Source organism: Manis javanica, chromosome 7, assembly GCF_040802235.1.
Source record: "Manis javanica isolate MJ-LG chromosome 7, MJ_LKY, whole genome shotgun sequence".
Classification (NCBI taxonomy): Eukaryota; Metazoa; Chordata; class Mammalia; order Pholidota; family Manidae; genus Manis; species Manis javanica.
Window position 1 is genome coordinate 25,567,721 of NC_133162.1, and position 22,581 is coordinate 25,590,301.

Genomic DNA, 22,581 nt, shown 5'->3' on the forward strand with positions numbered 1-22,581 from the left:
TTGGTACTAAGACATTTATTACATCATAAAAAGTCCACTGTTCCTGTTTTTCCGTATGTACACACTCCTGTGAGTAGAGCCCCTATCTAGCCCTACCTGCCCACCCTCGGTGGTGCCAACCAACCCTCCAAACAGACTAACTAATTAATAAAAGGAGGAACTGAAGTAGGCGGCCCTGGACTGATGGGAGTGGAAATGGGAGAGGGCAAAAGTGCAGAGTGGCCGGCTCGGCTCCCGGTGCCTGACCGCAGGCAGGAGGGGTACGAGGAGAAGCACTGCACTGTCGGCCAGTGAGGCACCCCCAGAGCTGCCAGGCTGCACATGACACACGAGTGCGCTCTCAGGTTGGACCCCAGGAATGGAGAGCAGAGGAGGAAGAGGGTCTCCCAGCCTGATGTGTGTCCTAGGAGGGGCTACAGAAGTTCTCTTTTTCAGGTCTCCATCCAAGTAGCGGGGTTAGGCTCAGGCTGGGCCTGAGGAGTTTGTGACCCCTGGCGCACCTTGGAAGGGAGACGGGACAGCCTGGTAGGAAGTACTGGTCCTGATCTCTGAGGGGTCTGCCTTAATTGACCTCGGAGGTGGGGATGGGGTCTGTGGGGCGGGGTGTGGCTAGAAGGGGCACTGGTGAGGTGGCCTCGATGAGAGCAGGGTTGAGGATTATAGGCAGAGTCATGGGCGGCACGCCCACCTGGAGGGGTGAGGCCAAGGGCTGCAGGATCAATGGGGGCTGAGTCAGGGAAGGAGGCCCATCTGGGTTAGGGCTCAGCCTGCTGGGGCTGGACGCCACTGGTGATCCAGAGGAGCTGTTGTTGGCAGGTCGGGGGCCCTCAGGCTTGTCAAAGTCTACAGGGAGAGCAAGGTGACTATGGTCAGACTGCCACACATTCACCAGCTGTTTTACCAAACCTCTGCTCCTTCCCATTCCTGTGAGCAAAATGACCCCTCCCAGGCTAAATAATTAGGAATCCTCCCCAAACTCATCCCAGTGTCCAGCTACCTTATATCTACCCTCTATCTCTTTTTCTGTCCTCTAAGTCAGGTAAATTTTGGTCTGGTCTTTACTAGACTCCCTGAAGTGCAACCTCTGCATATTCATTCTAAGTCCTTGATCTAGCCTTCTTCCAAACTTGAAAATCTCAAGCAGCTAGCTCATCATAGCTTATTTGGTCCTGCCATTTCCCCTGGGAAAAGCAGGCAAACAGGATTCTCTGGTTTCCTCCTTCCCCTGGCTCACAGCCCATGCTCAGCAGCAATCCCAAGCTACCCTGGGCCTCTACTTAGGCCTCCTACTTCCTGCTCAACAGCCAGAAGGCTAGCCCAGAGAGACTCACCACAGGGCCCCAGCTCAGAGGGCATCTCTGGGGGAGGTGGATGGCCAGGTGTCCTGATGTCATCAGCAGCAGGAGTCAGGTGGGCTGCGGCCAGGGGTTTTGGGGCATGAGGCTCCATGGGTGTGAGGTCTGGGGAGGGTAGAGAATCCAGATGGCAGCTCTTAGTACTTTCTTTCAAGCACCAGTCTTCCTACCCACCTAGGGCACAGAGAACTATTCACTCCAGACTCTTTGATGCGGACTCTTTTTGATGAAATTGGGCCGAGCTGCCTACCCTGGATGACAGTCTGCTTGAAGAGCTCATCTCGGAGGTGGGGTAGAAAACAGTCAATGCGCTCCCAGGTGATCTCCCAGAGGGCTGAGGGGCTGCCTCCTCGGGCTTCTGCACTGTGGAAAATCTCTGCTGTGTCCATCACCAGCAGCATGTTCTTCAGGGACTCAGGGATGGCCTCTGACTGTAAGTGGCAGTGAGGCCATGTGCACAGGAAAGAGGGAATGGGGGAATATGATAAGAAGGAGGTAACAATGGGGAAACAGCAAGTCTTCCCAGAAGGTAGGAGAGGAAGCAGGCAGTGGGAGTCAGGGCTGAGGTAGAACATACCAGTAAGTCACTGGAGCCTGCATGCATGTACTTGTCCATGAAGTCCAGGATGGTCAGCCAGAGAGCCGCAAAGGTAGAGAGTGACAGCAGTGGGGACAGGTGCTGCAGGAAGACCTGTGGCCCAGCAGCCCTTTCAGACGAGGAAGGGCAGGAGCCTTCTGCCCCCTCTCCAAGGCTGAGAGGCAAGCCTTGCCTTATCTTGCATCAGAATCTTAGATCAGAGATTCCTCTGAGGTCTAGAATCCTCCCAGGTCCCTGTGTCCTGCTGAATCACCATAGCTGGGGGTCCTAAGCACCTACATTGCATCTCTAGGTCCTACCAGAAGGCTTGGTCTCCCTCAAGAAGAGGCAGGTGTGGGGAGAGTGGGTGAATGTAGGGTGGTGAGCAGTACCTTAGAGAGTAATGTGGAAGCCCTCATCCGGGTCTCCTCCATCCCACCCACATCTGCAGGGCTGATGTTCTCCAAGAGCTTGGTCAGTAGAGGAAACAGCACCTGTTGGGTAAAGAGCCAATGTCTTCCTAGCAGGGTCAGCTGACAGCCTTGCCCCAGGGAACCCAGGGGCTGGGGTGGATGGGTACAGAGCAGAAGGGAAGGTATCAGATGCAGGCTGAGGACTGATGCTAGGGGTTTATTAGGCTGCCTGGCTTTCCCTGTCTCAAGGATTTGAACTTCACCCTAAACCCAGAGGTAAGGCCTACCTTGTTAAAACAGGACTCCCATTCCAGGGCATCTAGCTTTTGCAGATCGTGTACCAGGAGCGCTCGCTGCAGATAGGTCAGTGCTTGCATCCGCACCTGGCGGCGGGCATCACAGCACAGCCAGGCGATGCCTGAGAGTGAGACCAGGTTCAGCAACCTTCACGCATCCTGATCTCGGCACTTCCTAAGCCCAACTCCACCTCTGCCCTTTCACTGCCTGCTCCCCAGAGGTTTACCCTGCAGTAAGGGACACCAGCAGTGGGCCCAGAGGGTGCGTGAATCCGCGTCGATCTTCTGGCCACCTGTGTCCAGGTGGCGCTGCTCCTCCGCCCATGAGCTGTAGATAGAGGCCGCCCGCGTGTGCAGGGTGTGCATCAGGTCTAGCAACTGGGATCACAGGACAGGCAGGACATGAGTGAGGTTAGATCTGGTGAACCCCCTCCCTCTCACTGACCCTGACTGAGTTCTCAAGGAAACCCCTAGTTCTAATCACACCATATTCCACCCCTCACCACCCACTTCTCCTTGACATAATAAGCTGGTTGCCCCAAGCCTGGCTTGTGTTTCCCAAAGATGAGTATTACTCCTAGCAGAGGGATGTGTGTGGATTAAGTATTTAATTACATGTTAAGAAAGGTACTTTCTTTTCAATCCTCTTTCACACCTTCTGATGACAGATACAAGCTCACCTTGTTAATTTCATTTTAAAAAAAGACAGCAAACCTCAGGCTCAGAGGCTTTGATGGGCAATAGTGTCTGGCCAGATTTAATAATTTTTAAAAGATTATTCTATTTAAAACAATTACTGCTCCACTTATTTAGTTATATAAAGTCTGCTCATAAATTTTATATGCCTTGAATAGACACAGAGTTAACTCTGGAAAAGAGATGAAAAACTGGTGACGGTGGTTGCCCCTGGTGAGGGGAATGAACTTGGCGGCTGGGGACAGGAAGGGAATGGGAGAGTTCTTAATCTTATGTTTACCATTTTGTACCGTTTGAGCCTTGTACCATATAAATATATTACATATTCAGAAAGTATACCTTAAAAATTAAGCAAAGACTTACAGGTGGACCTGGATAGGGGAACACTGTGGAGGTGGGGGCCAAAGACCTGGGTTGGAAAACACAGGCTCTTCCTCTCACTCTGGCTGTCCCTGGCTCTGCCCAGATTCCCAGAGTCAGATGCAGGGAGAGGAGAGGAAGTAAATGCCATACTTACGTCCTGACTGACCTGTAAAGACACTGTATGGTAGCTGGCAGGTACGCCTTCATCTTCATCATCGTCACTGTGGCTGCCCCGAGTAGCATGCTGGCTGGAGGTTCGAGGCCGCCGAAGCACTGAACCTTCCTTGGATTTCTTCTTGAAGCGGTTCCCTTTGCTGTCATATTTGTGACTCTTGCCACGTTTCTCCTGGGACTTGCACCCTGAACAGAGCCAGACCCAGAACACATTTCCATATCCATGGGCTCCGATGGCCTTGTTCTCCCTCTCCCCCATATATTCACATGGCTATTTCCTAAATGCCCTTTCGTCAGTTGACCCACCGCCATTCAGACTGGCCTCCACGAAGATGCGGAGCGTCTTGACGCAGAGCTCAAAGTTGTCGGGTGTGATGTGGGCAGCATCACGCACAATGAAGGACAGTGATTCCACACACTTAAGCAGGGACTTAGTGTCATGTGGCCCAAGGTCTAGCCCCACTGTTAGGCTGTATTGATTGACCAGGGGTGAAGAGGCTGGCCAGCTGGGCCCAGGTCCTGGTTTGGAGTTATCAATGTCGTCCTTCCCCACCTGTAAAGTACACAGAGGAGCTGGGAACCTAGGCTTAACCCCGAGTTTCCCGTCAATGCCCTTTCAGAAGACTGGGAGTATTTCCCAAAGGCAAGGAGGGATGACTCTGCTGCCCATATGAGCACTCACCACTAACCAACCACTGCTGACCACGTCAGCATCTGTGGCTGACCGGTGGATCTTGCCAGGCTTGCCATGGTCAGTGTAGACCTCTGAGTCAGATGTGTATCCTCGGTCCAGGCTCACATCATTTTGATGGTAGGATGGGAGTTCACTGTCTGATTGGGCCCCTGAGCCAGTAGGGAAAAGGGCAGAATCAGGGTAAGGACAGGAACACTGGGGTGAGGGATTATTTCAGCTCTCAGGAGAAAGGTGCTAAAGCCCAGCCTCTCCTCTCTCAGACTGGCTTAGTTTCAGCCCTGTCACCAGAGGGCTGAAAGATGGCCTGGACAGCTTTTCTCTTGACCAAATGGGGCAGCAGGCTAATTTGGGCTCCTGATGGCATGTAGTAGCACCTGTTAGGGGAGGGTGGTGGTGGTGGGGATATAGTTTCTGAGAAAACACATCTCAGGACAGTAGGAAGAAGCCCACTTGCCTTCATGCTGTTTAACCTGTGGGTACTGGGGAGAGGCCAGTGGGCACAAGAAGCTCTGGAAGCAGATGGCAGAAGCCAGGGGTGTTTAATCTGCTGAATACAATAACTTGTGTTTTGTTTTCCTGTCTCAATTCCTGGGGCCATAACTGTTTATCTGCCAGTGTGGGTCTCCCTGGGAAGGGGCTTACCAGCATCAGGTGCATCGGCCCTGGCTGTGGCCTGTAGGGCAGCTGGCGGCTTTACACCTGAGCCAATGCACTCCAGCAGTGTGAAGAGGGTGGCCCAGTCATCACCTGAGTGGATGTTGGCTGCATTGGTCTTAAGGAGTTCATGGAGCCCATAGGCTACCTGGTGACTGACTCGGGACAGCACGCTGGGCTTCATTAGTAGCAAAATGCGCAGGGAGAGCAGTACCTGGGGTGAGGGTGGGCAGCAGTAAGTGGGAAGTGGGCAAACAGCTTGTCTAGTCTCTTTGCCCACCAGTCTCCTTAGGCCAGTGAAGAAAGTTTGGCTAGGACCCAGCATAGGGTACTGGTGCTGGTCTTTTTAGTTTTTTAAATCAAAATTTTTATTGAGATAATTACAAATTCACATGCAATTGTAAGAAATAATACAAAGAGATCTCTTATACCTTTACCCAGTTTACCCAATGGTAACATTATACAAAGCTACATAATACTATATCATAACCAGCATATTGACATTGATATGATCCACTGATCTTACTCAGATTTTCCCAGTTTTACTTGTACTCATATGTATATGCATGTGTTAAGTTCTACACACTTTCATCACTTGTGCAGGTTTCTGTATCTACCACTAGTCAAGATTCAGAACAGGTCGATCATAAGATCCCTCAAGTTGCCCTTTGATAACCATACCTGCTTCTTTCCTTCCCCCATTCTAACCCCTGGCAATCTGTCCACAACCTCTAAACCTGTCACTTCAAAAATGTTATATAAATGGAATTATATATCCTTTTGGGAATGGCTTTTTTCACTGAATATAATTTCTTGAAGATTCATCCAAGTTGTTGCATTTATCCATAGTTTGTTGCTTATAGTTGCTGAATAGTATTCCCTGATATGTATGTAACACAATTTAACCATTTGCTTGCTGAAAATCATCTGGGCTAGTTCCAGCTTCTATTACAAATAAACTTTTATGAACATACATATATAGGTTTTTATGAGAAAGTAAGACTTCATTTCTCTGGAATAAAGGCCCAAGAATGCAATAGCTGGATTGTGTGGTAACTGTACATTTAGCTTTAGAAGATGCCCAGAGTAAATGTCCTATCACCAGCAGTGTATGAGTGACCCACATCCTTGTCATCATTTGGTACTATCACTATTTTTTATTTTAACCATTCTAATAGGTATGTAGTGATATCTCATTATCACTACAATTAGCATTTCCTGGCTAATGTTGCTGAACATCATTTAATATCTTCATGTGTTCATTTGCCATCCAAATAACTTCTTCAGTGAAACATCTGTTCCTATCTTTTGCATATTTTCTAATTGAATTTTTTTTTACAGTTGTGTTTTGAGTTCTTTTGTATTTCAGCTTTTAGTCTTTTTTCAAATATGTGATTTGCAAATATATGTTTCTTTTCTTTTCATCCTTTTCACAAGAGCTCCTATAGAGTAGAAGTTTTTAATAGTGATGAAGTCTAATTGGTCAATTTTTCCTTTTAGGGACTGTGCTTTTGGTGTCAAGTCTACACTCTGCCTAGCTCCTGAAGATACCTTCCTATGCTTTTTCCTAAAGGTTTCATAGTTTTACATTTTACATTTAAATCTACGATTCATTTTGTGTTAATTTTTCTATAAGGTATGAGGCTAGGTCAAACTTTGCCCCTCGCCAATGGAGCAACTGAAAAGGCTATCCTTCCTCCATTGAATTGTTTCTGTACTTTCATCAAAAAATTGTTGAGCATCTTTGTATGGTTTTCTGAGCTTTCTCTTTTAGTCCATTCATCTGTGTGTCTATTCCTCCACAAATACCAGATAGTCTTGATTACTATAGCTATATAGTAAGCCTTAAGAGCAGATGGAATGATTGAGCCCTCCCACTTTCTTCTTTCTCAAGACGTTTGGCCATTCTAGGGCCACTGTTTTTCCATCTAAATTTAAAAATAAACTTATCAATGTATATAAAAAATCTTGCCAGGATTTTCATACAAGTTGCATTAAACTTAAACAAATCAATTTGGGGAGAATTGACACCTTTTGGGAATGGCTTGGTCCCTGAGGAACATAAGGGTTGAGGATAGTCTCAGCTGGAGAGGCCATTACGTTGAGTCTTCCAATCCATGAATGTGGTATGACTCTTCATTTATTTAAGTCTTCTTTGATGTCTTTCATTAGCATTTTGTAATTTTTAGAATATAGAGTCTTTACATGTTTTGTTAGGTTTATAACAAATTATTGAATTTCATTTGGAGCACTTGTAAATGCTATGGTGTTTTTAGTTTCATTTTCTGTATGTTCACTGTTAGTACATAGAAATGTGATTAATTTTTGTGTGTTGCTCTTATATCCTATGACCTTGCTGAACTCATCTCTTAGTCCTGTGCTGGTAGTTGGGCCAAGAGATCTCAGGAGGGTCCTCAGCATGAGAACCAGAAAACCAGGATTTGGGGTGAGACTGCCACAAGGCAGCAGCCATCCAGCCTTAAAGAGCAGAGTCATAGGAGCATGCACAGGTGCTGAGTATGAGTATCAGCTTCATGCCTGAGGCCATTCCATACTTAGCTCCAGTGCCACTTGTTAGACTCCCCCAGCCTTGTGGTAGGTTACTGGGCTAGTGCTATGGGGCGCTAAATCTATCCCCTGTCTCAGGCCATATCCATAACTGACACTACCTTGCATACCTTCCTGCTCTCCCAGCTTCACTTTGCTTACCTGGCTACTGATCTCTTCTCTCCGGAGTAGCCGAATAGCCAGGCGCAATAGCCCCACCACTGCCCGCTCCACAAGGAAGCAGAAATCCTGTGCCTGGACACACAGGTGGTATAGATGGTCTCGAACAGTCTGCCACACACAGCCCACACGGTCCCTGAGGAACATAAGGGATGAGGATAGTCTCAGCTGGAGAGGCCATAAGCCTCCCTTTCTGAGCCAGGCTAGGCCTTTCAGAGTTCATTGGTGTTATCTCCTAAAGCAGGCAGGTAAACTGAGCAAGCTTCTCCTCCACTGCCTAGAGCTTCAGGTGCTTCTTGCCCCTAGAGCCCAGTCAGCAAGATGGCTCAAATCTTCCATCCCTTTGGCACAAGCCCTGTATGAAGCCTGCCTAAGGACTGCCTTCTACCTGTTCTCCAGCACAATCCTCAGCAGCATTTCCAGGGAGAAAGAAGCATCCTCCTCATCATATGTCTCTTCATCTGGTGTCACTGAGACCAGGGCCTGGGGAAGAACAACAGCAGGAAAGTACACATGGAACAAAAGCTAAACACTGGCCCTGCCCTGACTGAAATGGAGGCATATACCATCGTTGCCATCTCCTCTCCCAGCTAGTCCTTTCATCCCTCTTCTTCATTCTGTACCTTCATGAGCTCCTGCAGTGACTCCAGCTGGAGAAACTTGCTTTCTGTGATCATTTTTTCTGGATCACACTGCTAGAAGAGGCACGAGAGAAAGGGGTCAGTGACAAGGGCTGGAGGGAAGAGAATGTTCCCAAGAGCCAGGGAGAGAGGGCAGAAAGAATCTGTCCTGGTCACAAGCCTTGGATGATTCCATTCTTCAGTATATATGGTGGCATCTGTCCAGTAGGGAGGGGTCTAGGCTTATTCACCAGGAAAAGGCAGGGCATTTACCTTGATACAGTCCAAGGCTATTCTCCTGGCTTCTTGGTTCTCAGTGGATGGGCCCCGCACGCTAGACTGCTCTGTACCGCTTAACGTCAGCCAGCTCACAAAGCTTAGCACAGTCGACTCTCCTCTGTAGAAAGAGTATAAGCCCTCGTGAGCTTTGTTCTGACCCTCCCTCCCCAAGGCCTTCAGTCTCTGGACTATTCTCACCGGTTCGATGGTGTCTCCTCCCGCTGTAGAGAGATCTTGCCATTGGGATCCACAAAATCTTCTACCTGGAAAATCAGGTCAAGAATAATTTCTTTCCAAATGCTCTTTTTATTTCCTCCTCCTCTGCAAAGTTTTTTGGCTTTCTTCTTATAGCTCTCTGCCCTACACTATTGACTGGGGCCCCTCCAACTGGTGATGGGCAGAGGTTTATACCAGCCTTCCTTTATAGCTGTCCCCTGACCCAAGATCTGTGGTCTTGTATTTGAGGTGTTCCTGGAATGCTTCAGCAGGCATCAGGCCTAGTGCTACTCTTAACCAGTTCTATACACATAATCTATAGCACATAATTTTGGAGCTCTTGTCTTGTTATTGTATATTAGCCTTCCACCAAGAATTACCTCCACCATAGCCTTGGGCAGCAGCTGAGCTCTAAAAAGCTGCAGCATGGCCTCCATGATATTCTTCCAGCCCTCCCGCAGGATGTCTCCATGACGATGGGCCAAATAGAATACAGTCTTGGCTGCAATGTGGGCTTTAGGGTTGCTTCCAAACACACTGGGCAGGTTCTCAATAGACTGGAAAAGAAGATGAGAAGAGGCTTAGGGCCTAGCAAGTATCTGGAAAAGAGACTCCCTTGGGCCTCCCTGAGGGTGCTTCTGCTGGCTTTGCTTCAATCCCCCACAATACTGGTAGGAAGGGCTAAGCTCATTAAGGCATTCCCCACTGTTGCCTCTCCTCTCCCATCCCCATGAGGTGATGAGGATGAACAAAAAAGGCCTAACCACTGCTGTGGCCTAGGGGGAGTGAGGGGAATTTGCTGAGAGAAATAAATCAGCTCTGTATTTAAGGATAGCTCTGTGGTTAAAAAAGAAGTCCTCCTTAGGAACTCCAAGGACACAGTTCCTGTCTATACTCACCTCACTGCTGAGAGCTGTGAATTTGCACAGAGAGATGATGAGATTGTCAAACACATCACTGAGGCCATAGTGGGCAGAGATCATGGCACATTTCCTGTAATGTCACATCCCAGAAACAGAGTCACTGGAAGGCCGGGCAGCCCTTCCAAGTCCCTGAGGAGGCTTGCTTGGATTCTTCCCCAATCAGATCCAGGAAGAAACCTTTTACTCTTGAGTCTGTTTAAGACTGAGCTTCCCCAAGCATCAGTCTTGCCTCCAAAAACTCAGGAGGAACCCCATTCTAAGAAAATAAGAGTAGGAGTCAGAGAGACACGGAGGCAACTATGTTATCTCAGAGAGGTGGGAGGAGGTCTTGACCAAGGCCAAAGCTGGGCTACCTGAAGCCTGAGATGGCTTTCTGGATGATTGTCTCCTCAAGGCTTTTGTCAAAGACATAAGAAAGAGCAGCAATAGTGGGTCCCCAGGTCATGCTGAAGAGGTCAAGATCATAGCTGCCAGCAGGCACATGCAGGAATATGCCCTCTGGGGTGGCACCTCGATGAAGCAGCACATTCCACACATAGTTCTCCCGAACTAAGCCTGTCTGTTCCTCAGGCATCACAATTTCCTCATTCCTGTCAGGAGGTAAGGGACAAAGCAGGTGCATTGCTGTGAACTTGACTCATTCCCTATTAGAATAGGGGGCTTCACTCATATGGTGCTCTCAATCAGTGACAGGTCATCAAAGCTGCACCTCAGTGATTTGTTTCTACCCACTAGTGGAACCAGGGAGAAAGAATGGAAGTGTTCCAAAATCCTCGATGGTATCAAAGCCCTGTCTCTAGGTGGGGGGTTTTAGTTTTGTGGTGAGATCTCACATTCTTTCTGGGTATGTATGAGAGGATGAATAACTCTACCTTTTGCAATTTATAGTAAAAAACTTAAGTGTCCCATCTCTGACTTTTGACCCAAAACTCACCCTCCAATGCCTACCTTGCATTCTTTACCAGCCTCAGAATGCATCTTATGAGCTAGACAGGAAAGACCAGCTGCGTTGGGTTTGGAAAATGGGGCCATGACATTTCACTTAGCACGTGCAGTTTGGATTCTGGTTCAGAGTATTAGAGTCCCAACACTGTTCAGGCTTCTTTAAGGAAGAAATGAGTTGGGAGAGAAGGAGCTGCCCAGCTAAGTTCCAAAGTTAAATCCAGGGTATATGAGTCATTGCAGTCTGATGTGACTCTTAAAATCTAGAAAAAGGAGCAGTGTGCTTTTCCTTAGTAGAGACACTATACATTTTCTCCACACATACTCACTTGATGGCATGGTACATGTCCTCCAGGATGTCTTGCTCAAAGTCCTTGCCTCCATTCACACCTTTTAGGTTTTTGCGAAACTCCTAGAGACAGGCCAATAAGCTTTTCCGCATGTGTCAATGCTGAAGCCCCACCCAAGGAACTCCTAGGTCTATAGTGTATAGGACTTAGAAAAGAGTATGTGAAACAACCCACCTCCCTACCCCATGTCCTCTTCTGGATTGGCCAGCCCTCCTGATTCCCATGGACTCAACCCTGTCCATTGTGCCCACTGGAAATCCCATGTCCCTCCTGCTACCTCCAAAGCTGTGCTGGATCTTCACTGCCTTTGTTGGGATCCAAGCCTACCTCCAGGGTCATGGGCGCATTCTGTTTGCGAACGTTGTGATTGTGCTGGTCAGTATTAAGCATGATGACAGCATAAGCCAGGGCAAAGCAGGCATCGCTATTGGCAAATGGGGAGCCATTACAATTCTGAAAAAGCAAAGACCCCACCTGTGTCAATGTTGTCTGGCCAATCAAACCCTCACTGCCTACACACTGGTCAATGCTGGTACAGAGGGGAGGTAGACACCAGCCAGGAAGCAGCCAACCTCTTGCTAACTTCTTAACAGAAGCTGACCTCTCTAAGAAAATCTCACTGATGTTGCTCTTGAGCCTTCTTAGGAGACAACAGCTGGGTACTTCAGTTGAAGCCATAGATACCTTCAGTCAAATGAACTTGGGATACTGGGCTCAGCCCCTGCCAATTAAACTCACCCTCCAATGCTCTGTGAAGGCCTCTAGCAACCTCTGGATGACTGGTGCTTCCCCAGGCAAGCGGAAGGCTTCCAGGTAGAGACGGAGGGCTTCATCCAGCCGCAGACCCTGAAAGCTGAAGGTGCTACAGAGAAAGGAAGAAAGATGAAGAGGCTGAACATATATAAGCTGCAAATGTTGTGCTCTCCATTAGCCATAGTCCTTCTAACCTTCTCCTACTGGAACAGAGGAAGCTGAGGGCTCTGGCAAAGGGAGTTATCTCCTGGTTATCTCAACACAGAGCAGAATTTGACAACTCCTAACCTTAGTACTTTTCACATCAGCATGTTCTTGCCTGGAAATCTCATCCCCTGGAATCCAGAACCTACCCTGTGCTCAGGAACCCTGCTCTACCCCTTTGTTATACTCTCTATGCAGAATGGAGTGGCTCCCAAAGCTATCTTGCTGGAGACACTTTCAGGTCCAAGAGATACAAATCATGGGAACAGGAAGAATATGTAACCTGGGTCACCAGCAAGAAGTGACTGAGACTAGTCTGTGTGTGGGTGTGTGTTGGGGGGTGTCCTGCCCCCTGACACTAATCACCAACTATGTCCCATACTTCTTGCAGATCCCTTACCTCACAAAGCTCTCCAACAGGTCAATGTTTTTGCGGTCGCTCACAAACTCTCCAATCATTTTCTTGTCCAGCCGAGGGTTTTCTCGGAGCCACTGGGCTACCTCTGTGTTGTCCATTGGGATGGTGAGGAGGCCCCTCTCTTGCAGAAACTGAATCCCCTTCTTTGGTTTCTGGTTGAACTGCTCTGTGCCAGTGATCAGCAGCTATAGAAAAATACTCAGTATGTCACAAGCTGCTCTGCCCCTAAACCAGACAAGGCCAGGCAAGACTCCATCACAGTCCACAACTGGTCACCTAGTGAGCCCTTAGGATGTGGTTGTAAGTGACTACCGAACTAAGGCTTCATCGTACTGGCTTCACTTTCCCCAGTCTTCATGTCTAACCAGAATGGGCTAAGAGTTCCTTTCACCACTTTTATGAGCGCTCAAGATGCAGAGGACCCCTTCTCCTTCAACCTGAGGACCAGGGAAGAAAAGTAGAAGCAAGAGACTAGAGAAGGTTTCCTTCTCTCCAGTTTTATAGCAATCCCTGGCATCTGTTTACAGTCCAGCTTGGATTCCCCTTCTTTCTTTGGTTTCCTAACTCTTAAGGCCCTGGGATTTGAAGGACAAGGTGAACTAAATGTGACAATAACTCAACTTTTTGTCTGTTTAGTCATAGCCATTTAGTCAAGGGCGTGTATCAACCAAAGTCATTTAGGCTGACCTTAGGAGGAATAAACGGTTAAATATGCTTTCTTTGTGTTAAGAAAACCAAAAGGCACAGTTATGTGAACTTTACTAAAGCACCAGAATAATGTCAGTTCCCTTTTATTGCCAATCATCACCCTACAGCTTAAGATGACCAGTAACCTTCAGTGACCCTTCAGTGACCCACGATACCAGCTCCCTGAGTTCTCATCACCACCCAGCAGCACCTGGCTCTCAGCTGGAACATCATTTGCCCAGGAACACACAACAGGGTACACCTAACTACATGTCTCAGGATAAGGGAAGTGCTTCAAAGGAGGCTAGGGGATTGCTGAAGTCTCCAATAGCCCAAAGACTAGCCGTAGAAAGCTGTTCAATGGGCTGCTAGACTCTTGCTCATTCTCTGGGACAAAAACTCTCCAATGGACACTCAGACAGAGGTGGATGGAAGATGAGTTCTGAGAATATCTGTATATACCTTCTTTTTGTTTTTAATTTCAATCAGTTCCTGTGGATCTGGCAGGAGGCAGGAAAATCGAGGTGGTTTCCGGGTAAACTTTTTGCCAGCTAGGAGTGGGAGGAAGAGAGGGAAAAAACCTGTAAGACCTCAGTTACCAGGATAATAGCCTTTGCAAGGCTGCCGATATACTCTAGTGAAAAAGGAGGTTGCCTCAGAAATTTTCTTGTCCTCACCAGTCTTTTTCTTCCCTACAAGTCCTATCTTCTAAAGCTTCAAATAGTTTCTTTCTTTTCTCTGAGTTTGAAGGCATGGTGGGCAGCCAAGTTTCACCCAGGAATTGCCCCTACAGTGTCTCTGCTCATTCTTCCCTTGGCTTTCCACCATGCTCTCCAGTTGAGGGGGCTTAGGATCATGGACACCCAGTACCCACCCCCAGAGTCACCAGCTTCCTCTAGATCATTGCATCCTGGCTTCCCATGTTCTGCTGGCAGCCGTCCTCCACCCGGCAGATGCAGGCCTGGGGTGTCTGGGGCCATGCTTCCAGGCTTCCCATCGCTAGATGCTCTCTCAGCTGGTAAGAGAGAAGACAGGTCAAGACTTATGGGGTAAGAAACCAAGCAGAGCTGCAGAAGTCGAGTCCCAGGCCAAGAAGACCTGCATGCTCCCACATAGGTCACCAGCCCTGAACAGGACAAACCCAAGCCCAAATAAGTGGTCACTCTCCTAGGTCAGCCAAGCATTAGTCTTTAATTTAATAAAGAGATTACCCAGTCTCTTTCTCTGATTTTCTACAACCTCAATCTCAAGGGGAAGGTAGAGAAGATTAATTAGAGTGAAGGTGGATACTGGGAATGAGGGAAGGTAGGTCCTGGCACTTTCAGAGACAGAAGTCTTATATCCTTTCATCTATTTTCTCTTTCTCTCCATAAAGAAATCATAATTCTGTAAAAAAGCCAAAGTGTGGAGGAGAAAGGGAGACGTCCATAAGTCCTAACATGCCTGCCTGGCTTATGATCCAAAACACCAAATCTTGGGAAAACAGAATTGGGGGTGCCCTAAAGAAAGTGATTTAAGGATAGGAGAAAGGATTCAGTGAATAGAGAAAGGATAAGCATATAACCATGGGATCCTCAAAAAAAAAAGAAATGCCTCTCACTATTGCTGGCTTCTCGGGTGCCATCTACTGCCTCACAGCCAGGTCTGGCTGCCTCTTTCTTCTCTTGCTGGGTAAGGCTGTTGAGGACTTTGGCCTGGCAGTGGGCCTCAGTGCTGTCAATCACTGTCAACAGGGCATCAAGAGACAGTAGGTGTGTTGTATAGAGCTGGCTAGACACAGGGAAGGCATTCTGGAAAGTAAACCAATTCAGTAGACTTGAGGTTAGAATACTTTACACTTTAACTGATCCTTTTCCAAAAATCCTGAAACCTCCCATAACTTCTACATTTCCCTGAGAAAATGCCTTTCTTCTTCCTGTTCCCCAACATTCCAGTGTTTTCCCTCTCTGCATGTAGTGTCCTTAATAACACCAGTGAGATTTCCTTAGAGCCTTCTTTCCAGAGGACAGTAATCATGCTCAGCACCTTGGACAGCAGCTTGGTGAGGTCTTCAAAGAGGTTGGAACAGTAGTAGTCACAATCATAGTTTATATAGAGCTCGGTGACAAAGCTGGGGATGTGCCAGAGCTGCACAATGGCCTCCAGTGCCATCTCCTTCATCTCATAAGGCATTTTAGGGTTCTCCACAGTGGTGATCTCCATGAGCTTTTTGATGTACATCTGGCAATAACCCAATAGTTACCATGTGAGTGGGTAAAGGATTCAAGATAGGAAGAGACAAGTTGGACAAGAAAAACATTAAACAGGAAGGAAACATAAAACATTAAACATAAGGCATGTATTAATAGATACTTAAATGTATTTCATCCCCTAAACACACCCCCTCTTTGACTTCCATGTTGGGGGAGGCCTGGCTTTCTATCTACTGCCTGATCCAAAACAAGTTGCCTATTGCTCTTTTTATGCTCTCTCTGTGAGCTTGACATCATCCTATTCAGACTTCATTTTTGCAACTTAGTGGCAATGCCAGACTGACTTGCCTACCTGTGTGCTGGAGGAACTGCTAGGTAGAATAGCTGTACCCACTCATACTGGTTATCTGCCAGTCCTCATATTTCGGTTCTTTCATTTTATAGTCAGCCAGTTTTCTCAGGGCTTCCTTTAATTTCTCCATTAATGAAGTCAGCCAATGAACCAAACTGTGGAGGCTAAAAGCAGTCTCCTGGGTTAACACCCAAAAGAGATAAAGAACTCATGCTTTAACACCAAAAAAATTAACAACCTGATTAAAAAATGGGCAGAGGATATGAACATTTTTCCAAAGAAGGAATAGTGATGGCCAACCAGCAAATGAAAAGATGTTCTACATTGTTAATCATCAGAGAAATGGAAATCAAAACCACAATGAGATTATCATCTCACACCAGTTATAATGGCCACTTTCCAAAAGACAAGAAACAACAAGCATAGGTGAGGATATGGAGAAAAATGAACCCTCCTACACTGTTGGTGGGACTGTAAACTGGTGCAGCCACTGTGGAAAGCAGTATGGAGGTCCCTCAAAAAACTAAAAGTAGAAATCCCATATGACCCAGTAATTCCACTTCTAAGAATTTACCTGAAGAAAACAAAAATCCCTGATTCAGAAAGATATTTGCACCCCTATGTTTACTGCCACATTATTTACAATAACCAAGATATGGAAGCAACCAAAGTGTCCATCAATACATGAATGAATAAAGAAGATGTGGTATATATGCACAATGGAATATTATTCAATCATAAAAAAGAAAGAAATCCAGCCATTTGCAACAACATGGATGGACCTAGAGAGTATTATGCTGAGTGAAATAGGCTAGGAAGAGAAAAGACAAATACCCTATCATTTAACTTATTTGTGGAGCCTAAAACAAAATAAAACCATATGAACAAACTAGCAGTAGACCCATAAACACTGAGAAGTGACTGGTGGTTACCATGGGGGAGGGGTTGGGTGTGGGTAGGTGGGAGGGGCAGATAAAGGGGCACAAAAATCTCAATCATAACATAAGCTGGTCATGGGGATGGAAGTGCAGCATGGAGAATATAGTCAATGGTTCTGTAACATCTTCCCATGTTGACAGATAGTAACTACACTAGTTGGGGTGAGGATTTAATAATGTGTATAAACTGTTGAACCACTGTGTTATATACTTGAAATCAATATAATATTGTATATCAACTATACTTCAATAAAATATTAAAATAAAAAAAAGAAAGTTCTCCTATAGAAACCCCTAAATCCCACTCCTGCAGCACAACAGAGCTTGCCCCACTGAAGATGCCACACATCTTTTTTTCTTCCCTTCTTCTTCCAAGTTCAAGAAACTTACCTCCAGTTGGAACTTGAGGTGCTCCCTCATGCTCTCAAACAGTAGGAAGCATACCCGCAGGGAAGCAGCATAAAGGTTCAGTCGCTCTATGCTGAGTAGCTGGAGATCAGAGCAGGGTAGACTATTATGTTTCTGAACCTGACTATAGCTCAACTAAGAGAAAAGCAGGACAGCAAACTGTGGGAAGTTGACACTAAGATCCTCTACTCTGAGGGGTTCTGTATCTAGTCATTCCTGTATTTCCCTTTGGCTGCCAGAGTCCCTGGGGAACTACAGGAGTCCTCTTGACTATGACTATTGGCCAACTAGGGATGGAGGTTTTTTCCTGGGTCCTTTACTCTGCATGAAGCAGCCAAACCTCCTGTGCTCCCCTGGCTCTTGAAAGACCTTGAAAAACAGTTAGGGTCTGAGAGTCCCTCCAGAAACCCAGTCTTACCTGGAATAAGTGGCGGCACATCTCATCCTTGATAAGGCCCAAGAGGGTTTGACACTGGGCTACAGGAGCTGACTCAAGAGCCACTGTCAGCAAATGGAGTCCCATGTGGATCATAACCTCTGAGTTGTGGCGGTCATGTGGATTGGTAAGAGAGATGAGGAAGCGGAAGAGCTCACGGATGCAGGGAAGACCATAGGGGACCAAAGCTGTACCTAGGGTGGGCCAGGAGGAAAGTAGGACTGCTAAGAAATAAATGGCTTGATAGCCTGGCCTAGCCTGCCCCACAATATACAAGGCAATTTCAGATAAGTGATTCTCTTCAAGAAAAAAATTTTTTTTCCCTGGGGGAATTAAGACTAGTCTCAATTATTGAAGGGAATCAGAATTGATGACTGTAACTTCTCCTAAATGTCCCAAGCTTTCTGTTCTTCCCTCTCACTTCCTGTTGTCCACCAAACTCCATCTCTGTCTAAGTCAGAGAAGGACCCCATCCATGAACAGTCCTCTGGCTTGATTCCACTTCCTGACTAGAAAATGGCCTAGAACTTAGACCAGCAGACACCTCAGGTCCAAGATGGTCTAGGCTCAGTCAGCTTAGTGGGTAGGATGGGGAAGATGAACAGGCAGGGCCTGCCCAAGAGTACTCACCTTCCTTCTGGGAGGACTGTGTAAAGCGCACACCCCGAGGGTTGACGTAATCCATGTCATGGACAGAGGCAGAGTCAGAGTGGTCAGCAGGGGATGTGCACTCCTCTAACACTTCAGGGATGGATTCCACGGATGCTGACTGGGCCTTTTCCACATAGACTGCTTCCTGCTATGACCAGAAGCAGGAGGATATAAGGAGGAGGAAAGCACACTTTGGAACTCACTCCCCTAAAGTATCTGTCCTCCAAGTGTCTCTCATGGCCTGCAGATGTAGGGCCAGCCCAGAGGGCTATGAATCAATGCAAGATGGCTCAGGGCAGGAGTATGATGAAGGACTCGGCAAACATCTATTGAGGCATCACTGACCTTCAGTGACTAGAACTTTAGAGGCGCTTATAGGTTTGGGATTTAGATTAACTTCCAGAAAAATACAAGGTCAATTTTCTCACCTTTGCCAAGTCTATCTATATGTATAACCTGATAAATCCCACGAGCTACCTCTCACAGTGAGTCATACTGTGAGTTTTCTAGGCAGCACAGCTAATTCTAGGAAACAAGGAAGAACCTCCCTACCGCAACCTACTTTTGAGCCAGGCCTGGATAAAGGATCCAAAGGATCAAGCCAATTTCCATAGTAAAAGACTGGAGATGGGCATTAGAAATCAAAGCCATACCTGGGAGTCAGGCTGCTCAGGAACCCCTAGCTCGTGGCTACCAGTCTCAGCAGTTGTGCTATACCCTGGAAAGCCAGGTTGCTCCAGGTCAGTGAGGTCCTCCTTGGAGGTGGTCTGGGAGGAAAACTCCATGCCACTGTCTATTGAGGGGCTGACCACTGCTGATGCAGCTTCTGAACTTGCAGAGGAGATGGGAGTGGGCAAATCAATGAAGGGCATGCCACCTACCAAGCAAAGTAAGAGAGACTTGAAGAAGAGAGACTGTGGGAAACACATACCATCCATGGTACTAGGGGTTGCTTACTAATATTTACATACATTAGTCTCCAAAGTAGAGTCCCTCTAGAAGGAAAACAACCTTAAGTCACTGTAAAACTGCTAAATGGTCACAGTCTGATCTGACTTGGAATTTTCCCTTTTATGCTCCTAGCAGAAACACCAAAGTCCCTCAGTTGGTTGGTCTCCAATGAAAATCCCTAAAGAACTGGGGGCAGAGCCAAGATGGCGGCATGAGTAGAGCAGTGGAAATCTCCTCCCAAAAACATATATTTTTGAAAATACAACAAATACAACTATTCTGAAAAGAGAGACCAGAAGATACAGGACAACAGCCAGACTACACCTACACCTGCGAGAACCCAGTGCTTCGCGAAGGGGGTAAGATACAAGCTGTGGCCCGGCGGGACCCGAGCGCCCCTCACCCCAGCTCCTGGTGGGAGGAGAGGAGTCAGAGCGGGAAGAGAGAGGGAGCCCAGGACTGCTGAACACCCAGCCCTAGCCATCCACACTGGAGCGGAGACACACAGTGCGTGGGGTGCTGGGTACTAGGGAAACAGAACAGTAAAACCTGCAGGTGGGTCCCCAAAGCCGGTGCCCCCAGGACAAAGAAAAGTGAGTGCCTTTTGAAAGTCTTAAAGGGACAGGGACCACACAGCTGGACGGAGGCATGCCGGCACAAACAGCTCAGCAGCTGGGAACCCGGGGAACTCTGGGCGCCCCAACCCCCTGGGCGGCAGCACAGCTCCGAGGCCCCTCACGGAGATAAACAGCCTCCCGCCTGTTCCCCCTCTGGCACGACTCCGCCATAGAGGCAGGAGCCACACCCACAGCAACCAAGCGCAGAGCTTCCTTCACAGCAGCCAGGCAAGAATCAGACACCCTGTCTGTGCGCAGCTGCCCAGCACAGGCTGCTAGAGATTGCTGTTCTTCCAGGAGAGGAAGGCCACAAACTAGCAAGAAGGGACATTCTCCCAGCTGACACATGCATCAGCTCTCTGCAACTACCTCTATCGCCATGAAAAGGCAGAAGAATTTGATACAGACCAGATTAACCCAGACAGTCTACACTGAAAAGGAATCTGGGGAGATAGACCTAACCAATCTTCCTGAAAAATAATTTAAAAGTAAGATCATAACCATGCTGATGGACCTGCAGAGAAATACGCAAGAGCTAAGGAGGGAGAATACAAAAATAAAACAATCTCTAGAAGGATTTAAAAGCAGAATGGATGAGATGCAAGAGGCCATTGATGGACTAGAAACCAGAGAACAGGAACGCATAGAAGCTGATGCGGAGAGAGATAAAAGGATCTCCAGGATTGAAACAACATTAAGAGAACTGTGTGACCAATCCAAAAGGAGAAACATCTGCATTATAGGGGTACCAGAAGAAGAAGAGAGAGAAAAAGGGATAGAAAGTGTATTTGAAGAAATAATTGCTGAAAAATTGCCAAACTGGGGGAGGAAATGGTCACTCAGACCACAGAAATACACAGAATCCCCAACAGAAGGGACCCAAAGAGGACAAAACCAAGACACATAATAATTAAAATGGCAAAGCTCAAGGACAAGGACAGAATTTTAAAGGCAGCTAGAGAGAAGAAAAAGGTCACCTACAAAGGAAAACCCATCAGGCTATCATCAGACTTCTCAACAGAAACCTTACAGGCCAGAAGAGAATGGCATGATACAGATGTCACCAGAGAAAATAAAATCACAGCAAAGAAAGCAGACCAACCAAATACTAACTAAAGGCAGAAAATAAAATCAACTACTCACAAAAGCAGTCAAGGAAAACACAAAAGAGCACAGAATAAAACACCCAACATATAAAGAATGGAGGAGGAGGAATAAGAAGGGAGAGAAATAAAGAATCATCAGACAGTGTTTATAATAGCTCAATAAGCGAGTTAAGTTAGACATTAAGACAGTAAAGAAGCTAACCTTGAACCTTTGGTAACCACGAATCTAAAGCCTATAATGGCAATAAGTACATATCTTTGAAAAATCACCCTAAATGTAAATGGACTGAATGCACCACTCAAAAAACACAGAGTAATAGAATGGATAAAAAAGCAAGACCCATCCATATGCTGCCTACAAGAGACTCACCTCAAACCCAAAGACATGCACAGACTAAAAGTTAAGGGATGGAAAAAGATATTTCATGCAAACAACAAGGAGAAAAAAGCAGGTGTTGTAGTACTAGTATCAGACAAAATAGACTTCAAAACAAAGAAAGTAACAAGAGATAAAGAAGGACATTATACAATGATAAGGGGGTCAGTCCAACAAGAGGATATAACCATTCTAAATATATATGCAGCCAACACAGGAGCATCAGCATATGTGAAACAAATACTAACAGAATTAAAGGAGGAAATAGAATGTAATGCATTCATTTTGGGAGACTTTAACACACTAGTCACTCCAAAAGACAGATCCACCAGACAAAAAATAAGTAAGGACACAGAGGCACTGAACAACACACTAAAACAGATGGACCTAATAGAAATCTATAGAACTCTACATCCAAAAGAAACAGGATACATATTCTTCTCAAGTGCACATGGAACATTCTCCAGAATAGACCACATACTAGGCCAAAAAAAGAGCCTCAGTAAATTCCAAAAGATTGAAATCCTACCAACCAACTTTTCAGACCACAAAGGTATAAAACTAGAAATAAATTGTACAAAGAAAGCAAAAGGCTCACAAACACATAGAGGCTTAACAACATGCTCCTAAATAATCAATGGATCAACAACCAAATTAAAATAGAGATCAAGCAATACATGGAAACAAATGACAACAACAACACAAAGCCCAAAGTTCTGTGGGACGCAGTGAAAGCAGTCTTAAGAGGAAAGTGTATAGCAATTCAGGCATATTTAAAGAAGGAAGAACAATCCCAAGTGAATAGTCTAACATCACAATTATCAAAATTGGAAAAAGAAGAACAAATGAGGCCTAAACTCAGCAGAAGGAGGGACAGCATAAAGATCAGAGAAGAAATAAATAAAATTGAGAAGAATAAAACAATAGAAAAAAATCAATGAAACCAAGAGCTGGTTCTTTGAGAAAATAAACAAAATAGATAAGCCTCTAGCCAGACTTATTAAGAGAAAAATAGAATCAACACACATCAACAGAATCAGAAACAAGCAAGGAAAAATCACGACAGACCCCACAGAAATACAAAGAATTATTAGAGAATACTATGAAAACTTGTATACTAACAAGCTGGAAAACCTAGAAGAAATGGACAACTTCCTAGAAAAATACAACCTTCCAAGAATGACCAAGGAAGAAACACAAAATCTAAACAAAC

At 46.3% G+C, this 22,581-nt stretch overlaps 1 protein-coding gene across 11 annotated transcripts in view; it reads right to left on the bottom strand.

Moving 5' to 3' along the window:
* GBF1 (golgi brefeldin A resistant guanine nucleotide exchange factor 1) overlaps nucleotides 1-22,581 on the bottom strand; it is a 128,829-nt gene continuing 106,248 nt past the window's right edge. For 5 of the 11 annotated variants that reach the window (XM_037001299.2, XM_073240503.1, XM_017673945.3 and 2 more), the window contains 31 exons: nucleotides 18,972-19,195; nucleotides 18,298-18,466; nucleotides 17,650-17,861; nucleotides 17,214-17,312; nucleotides 15,367-15,561; nucleotides 14,942-15,131; nucleotides 14,216-14,356; nucleotides 13,804-13,892; nucleotides 12,637-12,839; nucleotides 12,018-12,141; nucleotides 11,607-11,732; nucleotides 11,259-11,341; nucleotides 10,341-10,577; nucleotides 9,964-10,057; nucleotides 9,445-9,621; nucleotides 9,047-9,111; nucleotides 8,843-8,966; nucleotides 8,573-8,644; nucleotides 8,338-8,432; nucleotides 7,932-8,085; nucleotides 5,211-5,436; nucleotides 4,557-4,717; nucleotides 4,181-4,427; nucleotides 3,855-4,060; nucleotides 2,869-3,019; nucleotides 2,633-2,763; nucleotides 2,325-2,426; nucleotides 1,933-2,046; nucleotides 1,606-1,786; nucleotides 1,332-1,460; nucleotides 1-843 (listed from right to left, as the gene is read on the bottom strand). In XM_037001299.2, the coding sequence (XP_036857194.2) occupies nucleotides 563-843; nucleotides 1,332-1,460; nucleotides 1,606-1,786; nucleotides 1,933-2,046; nucleotides 2,325-2,426; nucleotides 2,633-2,763; nucleotides 2,869-3,019; nucleotides 3,855-4,060; nucleotides 4,181-4,427; nucleotides 4,557-4,717; nucleotides 5,211-5,436; nucleotides 7,932-8,085; nucleotides 8,338-8,432; nucleotides 8,573-8,644; nucleotides 8,843-8,966; nucleotides 9,047-9,111; nucleotides 9,445-9,621; nucleotides 9,964-10,057; nucleotides 10,341-10,577; nucleotides 11,259-11,341; nucleotides 11,607-11,732; nucleotides 12,018-12,141; nucleotides 12,637-12,839; nucleotides 13,804-13,892; nucleotides 14,216-14,356; nucleotides 14,942-15,131; nucleotides 15,367-15,561; nucleotides 17,214-17,312; nucleotides 17,650-17,861; nucleotides 18,298-18,466; nucleotides 18,972-19,195 (4,802 nt within the window). In that variant the 3' untranslated portion in view covers nucleotides 1-562. The remainder of the gene's footprint in view (nucleotides 844-1,331; nucleotides 1,461-1,605; nucleotides 1,787-1,932; nucleotides 2,047-2,324; nucleotides 2,427-2,632; nucleotides 2,764-2,868; nucleotides 3,020-3,854; nucleotides 4,061-4,180; nucleotides 4,428-4,556; nucleotides 4,718-5,210; nucleotides 5,437-7,931; nucleotides 8,086-8,337; nucleotides 8,433-8,572; nucleotides 8,645-8,842; nucleotides 8,967-9,046; nucleotides 9,112-9,444; nucleotides 9,622-9,963; nucleotides 10,058-10,340; nucleotides 10,578-11,258; nucleotides 11,342-11,606; nucleotides 11,733-12,017; nucleotides 12,142-12,636; nucleotides 12,840-13,803; nucleotides 13,893-14,215; nucleotides 14,357-14,941; nucleotides 15,132-15,366; nucleotides 15,562-17,213; nucleotides 17,313-17,649; nucleotides 17,862-18,297; nucleotides 18,467-18,971; nucleotides 19,196-22,581) is intronic. The other 6 variants (XM_037001294.2, XM_073240507.1, XM_037001301.2 and 3 more) reach the window with 4 other exon arrangements.